The sequence below is a fragment of the Camelina sativa genome, chromosome 18 (genome assembly GCF_000633955.1).
Source record: "Camelina sativa cultivar DH55 chromosome 18, Cs, whole genome shotgun sequence".
NCBI classification, from domain to species: Eukaryota; Viridiplantae; Streptophyta; class Magnoliopsida; order Brassicales; family Brassicaceae; genus Camelina; species Camelina sativa.
The window spans coordinates 20,088,998-20,096,129 of NC_025702.1; the positions used below are offsets into that span (position 1 = coordinate 20,088,998).

General features: G+C 39.8%; 2 protein-coding genes across 2 annotated transcripts; one reads left to right on the top strand and one right to left on the bottom strand.

Moving 5' to 3' along the window:
• On the top strand, nt 7–1,861 carry LOC104762802 (BTB/POZ and TAZ domain-containing protein 4-like). The gene is made up of 5 exons (XM_010486188.2): nt 7–278; nt 450–580; nt 685–991; nt 1,086–1,399; nt 1,493–1,861. The coding sequence occupies exons 1-5, from the start codon at nt 36–38 to the stop codon at nt 1,620–1,622; spliced, it is 1,125 nt and encodes a 374-aa protein (XP_010484490.1). The 5' UTR covers nt 7–35; the 3' UTR covers nt 1,623–1,861.
• On the bottom strand, nt 2,500–6,440 carry LOC104762801 (formin-like protein 6). The gene is made up of 4 exons (XM_010486187.2): nt 4,629–6,440; nt 4,346–4,545; nt 3,580–3,821; nt 2,500–3,500 (listed from the first exon to the last, which is right to left on the bottom strand). The coding sequence occupies exons 1-4, from the start codon at nt 6,164–6,166 to the stop codon at nt 2,694–2,696; spliced, it is 2,787 nt and encodes a 928-aa protein (XP_010484489.1). The 5' UTR covers nt 6,167–6,440; the 3' UTR covers nt 2,500–2,693.

Below are 7,132 nucleotides of genomic sequence, written 5' to 3' on the forward strand. Positions count from 1 at the left end.
AAAAAAAAAAAAAAAAAAAAAAAAAAACCAAGAGAATGGTGACTGCTTGTGTTGATCTTCATCAATCTTCTTCAGATTCTTCTGTGCCTATCCCTCCACCTCTTCCATCTAAATCTGATGGACACAAGAGAACATACGGCGCACCAGGACTCGGGAATAGCTGCGTTTCGACAGCTACAAGAGATTTGTGGGATCGTCTTTTCAACGATAGATACAAAGCTGATGTTGTGATTTACATAGATACTGGCAACGTCATCTATGCTCATGCCAACATCATTGTAAGCTGCTCTCTCCTTTTAGCACTTCTTTCAAAACTGTTGATGTTGATCAATGTCTACTTACTACTTAGCTAGGCGAATACATACTTGCTTCCTAGTCCCATAAATCTCTAGACTTGGTTTATATTGATAGTTTTTTTTTATTTTTTGACTTGGTTGTTGAATTTACAGGGAAATGCTTCCACTGTGATCAAAGGCATGTTGAAGCAAGCCAAAAGACATGGCAAGTGGCATACAATCTCTATCCGTGGTGTCCCTCATGATGCTGTCCGTGTTTTCATCCGTTTCCTCTATTCTTCTTGGTATAGATATAACTCATTGCCTCTATACCTACTTATTTGCTCTGTGCTTTTTTTAACATTTGTTTTATCGTAGTACTGATTAGACTTTACTTTCTTGGGTGTAGCTATGAGAAAGAAGAAATGAACGAGTTTATCATGCATTTGCTACTACTGTCGCACGCGTATGTGGTTCCTCAGCTGAAAAGGCTCTGTGAATGGCATCTAGAACATGGTTTGCTTAATACTGAGAACGTGGTTGATGTGTTCCAGCTTGCGCTGCTGTGTGATTTCCCTCGGCTAAGCGTCATATCTCACCGTATGATCATGAAACACTTCAAGGAGCTTTCTGCGACAGAAGCATGGGCAGCTATGAAGAAAAGCCATCCGTTTCTTGAGAAAGAAGTTAGAGACTCGGTGATCCTCCAAGAAAATGTAAGTACAGTTCTGTTCAACAAACCTTTTGTCCGCTTATATATATTTAACAAATGTCTAAATCTTAAATATGTGTGTAAATATAAAAACGCAGATGCGGAAAGAGAAGATCAGAAAACGAAATGATCAGCGGATGTATTCGCAGCTATATGAAGCAATGGAGGCTCTTGTTCATATATGTAGAGATGGATGTAAAACAATAGGACCACATGATAAAGATTTCAAACCGAACCACGCACAGTGTAATTATGAAGCTTGCAAGGGATTAGAATCACTGATCAGGCATTTTGCAGGCTGTAAGCTTAAAGTTCCAGGAGGTTGCGTACATTGCAAGAGAATGTGGCAACTCCTTGAATTGCACTCACGTCTCTGCGCAGATTCTGATCGATGTCGGGTCCCTCTATGCAGGTAAAAACCCAACTTTTTAAAAAAGCGTCTACCTTTAGAGCTGTTCAGACCTGAATGAGGGGTTGCTTATGTATGATTTTTTTTTGGCAACAGAAACTTGAAAGAAAAGATGGAGAAACAGAGCAAGAAAGATGAAACAAGATGGAAACTTCTGGTGAAGAATGTATTGGGGAGTAAGAAAATCGGAGGGTCTCCTTATTTTTTACCGGTGACCAGCTCGTAAAAACCTCATCTCAAGGTTTCACCATCTTCGAAAATCTCAAGAAGGGCGAGTATTAAGCGTTTCTTGTGATCCCCCTCCGACCCCAAGAGAACAAGTGTACCATAATAAAATTGAACCAGTGGAAATAATAAACACAAAGATTTTGTTAGCAATGGGTCAAAAATATCTGTAAACCGGATTTGATCCGGTTTAACAATGGTTTTGTTCTTTTAATTACTCAGTGGCAAAATTGGTAATAAGCTGAGGCATCAAAACAACACAGGAGAAGAAGAATCAAGAATCTACCAAAAAGATTTATATAGGACCCAACTTGTTTTGTTATTTTTAATAACTCCAAAAATGGAAAAGTGAAACGAAAAGATCGTGGTGGGAAAAAGTGACGTAGAACAAGACAAAACCAATAAGAAAAGACAGAGAGAGAGAGGACGTGGTACTAGACAGTGTACACAATCTCGGTCTCACTCACATCACATGTTTCTATTTCATTTAATATAAGTAAATGTTTGGGAACATTCATTGTCACAAACCCAATTCCTTTTTTTTTTTTTTTTTTTTTGGACAAACACAAACCCAATTCCCTATATCGTATTTTAGACCACGTATCTGTTTTTCTCCTTTTATATCACTTTCGTATTGGATTCTGATTCCCTTTTCTCTCAACAACAACAACAACAACAAAAAAAACACACGATTCGAACCTATACGATTATTATATGAGTTTACAACTAACATCATCACTATATTTAAATTGATCTTTGTATAGTCATAAAAGCTTATAAAGGCCAAAGAAATAAACAACCAAAATCAAGAAATTACGATATTTTCATATATCTATCTATATTTAAATTGCCGACAAAACAAAAATTAAAAAAAAAACTAAGAAAGAAAAAGAGGTTCCTTATTTGTTACGAAAATTTGATCATTATAGTGTTTTTGTTACTCTCTAATAATGTCCGTGTTCTCCGACTAAACCAACTCAACATCTGCTATATCTCCTCCGGTTTGAGAAACACCAATTTTAATTCTTCTTTTGTCTTGGTGTAAGAAACTGTACAGCTTTTTGTTTCATCATCACGTGGAAGAGTTGCTGCTGTGTTCATCATCTGAGCTTGTGTCGTCTGGTCTTCCTTTATACCTATGGAGAACCGGTAACGAAGCTGTTGCTGATATCCTGAACGACCTAGCTGAAGCTGAGCCCATCGATGACGACATTTCTTGCATTGTCTTCACTTCTTTACAAACATTATCTAGAACTCCAAGAAAATCTCTCACGACCAAGAAGATTCTCAAAGGATGTGCTTCTTCTTTTGCAGCATTCCCATGGAAATACTCTGTTACTTCTTTAACCATTGACAAAGCCTTTCTTTCTCCTCCTTTGATTTTTCTAATCTCTTCTTCTGCTTCTACCAAAAACGTTTTCATCGAATCAAAAAACTTCCCTTTAGTTGTCTCTGTCTTGAGAAATGATCTGAGTTTATCAAGACCCATTTCGAGCTTTGACACGTAACTGCTCAGTACATCGAAGTCCATCCCCGCTGATTTTTTCACATTAACCAGATCTCTACTGAGTCCAGCAACTACTTGTAATCCTTGCTTTCTGAAATCGTCATTATTGTTTCCATGGAGGATGGTTTCGTCTTTTGTTGTTGTTGTTGTTGTTGTTGTCCCCTCAGACCTTGTGATTTCTTGGACGACAAAATGAAGCAATGTGGTTTTGCCATCTACTCCTTTGATATCTACAAGTTTTAAAAGTGTATCGAGTTTGAAGGCTTTGGCATCTCCGCGATTCGTGCCAACGTTCATTCGGTTTCCAGTCATTAGAACAGCCTCGAGGAGCTTAAGGAATAGTCTGCTTGCTTTTAGCTCTAAGCTTGCTTCCTAAAAAGCAACCAAGGGATCAGAATTACGAAAAATCATCTGAGCAATTAGATCATCAAGAGTTTTAAGTGTAACTAACCTCTAATGTCTGGAAAGAGTTCCTTAGATACTTGACTTCTGCATCAAAGTTGGCTCTATACAACATCGCTTCAACTCTTTTGAATGCAAAAGGGATATCGAGAATGGTTTTGAGGAATCTTTCAGCTGTTCCCAGTTTCGATACATCACCAGAGTATTCTCGGAGTTTTATCTCTTCCTCCTTTGTTGGAGCCATCTTCACCAAAGTCTCTAGAAGCTCAGCACCTAAGCTCTCAGGATTACCTGTCACAGTACCACAAGTATAATTAAATTAAAATAATAGGGACCACAAATGCTTCTTAGAACAATAACGTAATGAAATAAATTGTGTTCAGAGAATCTTAATGAATGTCAGCCACATCATGTTAGCTAATCCAGTAAAAATTATAGGTTGGCTCGTTTTCTCCTTTACATGTGGTATGTTTCATAAGTTGAAAAATCATGTTAGAAGCAATATAAAGCAGAAATAATCATTTCATATGTTATTGTTCTTTGTAATGATTATAACTTGTGGCCTAAGCCTTTTTAGTATAATTGAGATTTTCACCACTGTTACCTCTGATGAGATTAGATCCCTAACATTATTCCGCCTATCAAAGATCTCAATTAACCCATCAAGGCATCAATACTCGAAAACTGGTTAAGTGCCAAACAGAGGAACCTAAATGTAGATAGCTTACTAACTTATCATGATCTAGGAAAATACCAAAATACTAAATTGTAAATCCTTCCCTCAAAAACAAATCAAACTGGACATCATTACTCACCATCCGTGAGAGCTTCGGAGACCTCTTCTCGTGTTACATTTAGTGCTCTTAAGAGAATTGCAATGTTCTGCGATTTCTTAGGATCCAGCACTCTGTTCTCGTTCTCAGCTGGAGGCATCACTGACCTTCTCAGAGGTTCCTTTGGAGCGGAACTTCCCGAATTGCAACCAAAAAGATGTTCCATCCTATCCTCGTTTAATCTATATAACACCATAAGATCATCAAAGTTAGTCAAAATTCAAATGTATGAGGCCAAACAATGTAGTAAAGAATGGAAACTCACTGGAATGAGCTTGACTTGAGCTGGTCCCAAACAGTGGCTCGATCTGAGCTCGCTCGTACTTTGTCCCAGTGGAGTGGTTTTAACTTTGGCTTGCTTGGGTCTGTGTCTCCGTCTCCTGTTTTCTCAAGAGAACCCGCTGGTATCACATTGACCTCTTCTACAGCCTTGGAATTAGGACTTGGAGTCTTGAACGCTTGTGTTCTTGAAGGAGACGTTGTGGAAATCGTTGTTGGTTCAGAATTGGTGAGTTTTCGTAGTATCGGGAAATCTCTCGGCCGTTTCTGAGGCGGTGGAGGAGGAGTAAAACGCGGAGGCGGCGGAGGAGGTGGCGGTGGAGCTGGAGCCTGGAAAGGAGGAGGAGACCGCCGTGGTGGAGGCACTCGTGAGCTGAGAGGGGAATTCTCTTTTGTAATGGCCTGAAACGCCTCCCTGTTCGGTGGCGGAGGAGGCTGCGAGAACTTCGGCTTGTTCTGTGAATAAGGAAACTCATGTTCATCGCTATCCAAGCTCCTTAGAGGTAGAGGTTGTATTGGCGTCGGCAGTTTCTGCTTAATCGACGGGATGATGACGTGTTTCATCTCAGGCGACCTAGACGCTGCCGTCGCAGGAGCCGATCCAAATTTAGACCTGGGAGAAGTTCTCTTCGAGTGAGGAAGTGATCCGCCATTGCTGTTAACGGAGCGAGGAAACGCCGTGTAATAACCGTCATCGCTGGTCATGGCAGATCCGTGCGGCGTGTAAAACGCCGTGTCACGGCATTCCTCACCGGAAGAAGATGACGAAGAAGGAGATAAAGCGGAAGGAGAATTATCAGACGGTAGCCGCGGTTGAGCTAACGGAGGAAGCGGTTGAAGCTCCGGACTCGGACGATAACGATCGGATCTCTTAACCGAATTCAATTTCCGGTACGGAGAGGAATTAACCGGTCCATTAGTTCCGCCGTTATACTCACTCGCCGATTCACGGCTCGGTTCAACGGTTCCCATATAGAGAAAAGTGGAGGACGTCGTCGTCGGTGGTACCGGATCTTCCTGAAATCTCCGAGAAGCCGCGGAATCGCCACCTCCAGTGACGAGCTTCTGAGTGTCACCGGCATGCTTAGCTTTGTGACGGTACAAGAAGAACGCTAAAGCCGAAAGCATGCCGAGAGTGACAAATCCGACGGAGATGACGATTGCGACTTTTTTCCCCGGCTTGGATGATTGAGTAGTAGCCGTCGGAATGGGCAAACCGCCATTGACGTCGGCGGAAACAGGAGATGGCGGAGGAGGATACTGAGTTTGCTCAGGAGTAGATGGATTCTCCGGGAAAAACGGTTGATCGGGAGTGGATGGAGTAACGGGAGGAGACGGAGTTGTTGATTCGAAATCTGGTGGTGGAGGAGAAGAAGCTTCTGGAAAAAGAGGCTGATGAAGAATTCTCCGATGAACTTCTTCAGTAGTAGTGAATCGGTTCAAGTTCACGGCATCAACGGAAATTGAGAGGAAGAGGAAGAAGAAGAAGAAGAAGAAGAAGAAAATGGATTGAAGAGCTCTCATGGCGAATCGTGTTTAACAGTTTTACAATTATCCACCTCTCTCTCTAAATTCATCTTCTTCCTTCGGTTTTTTTTTTTTTTCCTTTTTTTTGCTCTCTCGGAAACTTTTTTGGGGGGGTTCGTCAGATCGTAATCTTCAATGGAAAGGAAAAATTAAGAAAATAGTTTATGGAAAAAAATAATTAAAGAGAAAAGGAAAAAGAAGGTGAAAAAGGGAAAGTAATAGCAGCAGAGAGAGAGGGGAGAAGAAACGAAAGTTCGTTTCGTTTCGTTTCGTTTCGAGATCTGAGATTTATGACGCTGACGTCTACATTCCGGGATCGTTTAATCTGCTTTTTTTTTAAACCTCGTTAATTAGTGTGATGATTACCCAAAAAATAAAACTAATCGTACGTAATAATATTGTAACGAAATGTATTTTGTATTATACGTGTGCGACAACAAACATATGTTTAAAAAAAAACAAATACTCCTATTTACTAGTCTCTAGTTGCTGCTGAAGTAAAAGACGACATTTTTAAAACGAAGAATAGACAGCCTAACGTTTCACGTTTACCTTCATGGAAATTAATTGACTAGTTTTGATTATAAATTTATAATACATTAATAATTCAAACTTTGTTATTAAAAATTATGGATGGACTCTCATCATCGTCGTCTTGTTTGCTTTTTCTTTTTATAAACAAAATAATAAATAATATATTGATCAATATACGATATGGAAATTTCCGCCACGTGAGATTCTTGTCAACAATCAAATAGAAATACTCAGTACTCCCGTATGGCTTTTGCTACTTAAAGACGTAAATGTCCCTTGTTATGTAATTAATTAACTTAGAATGTGACTTGTCCTTTTCCGTCCAACGTAGACATTTTCAAATTTTTGTTTTCTTTGATTTCAAGACGACGACGCAGGAAAAAAAGACACGTAACATACCTCCATCGTCGACTTTTCGATCTTATTGTA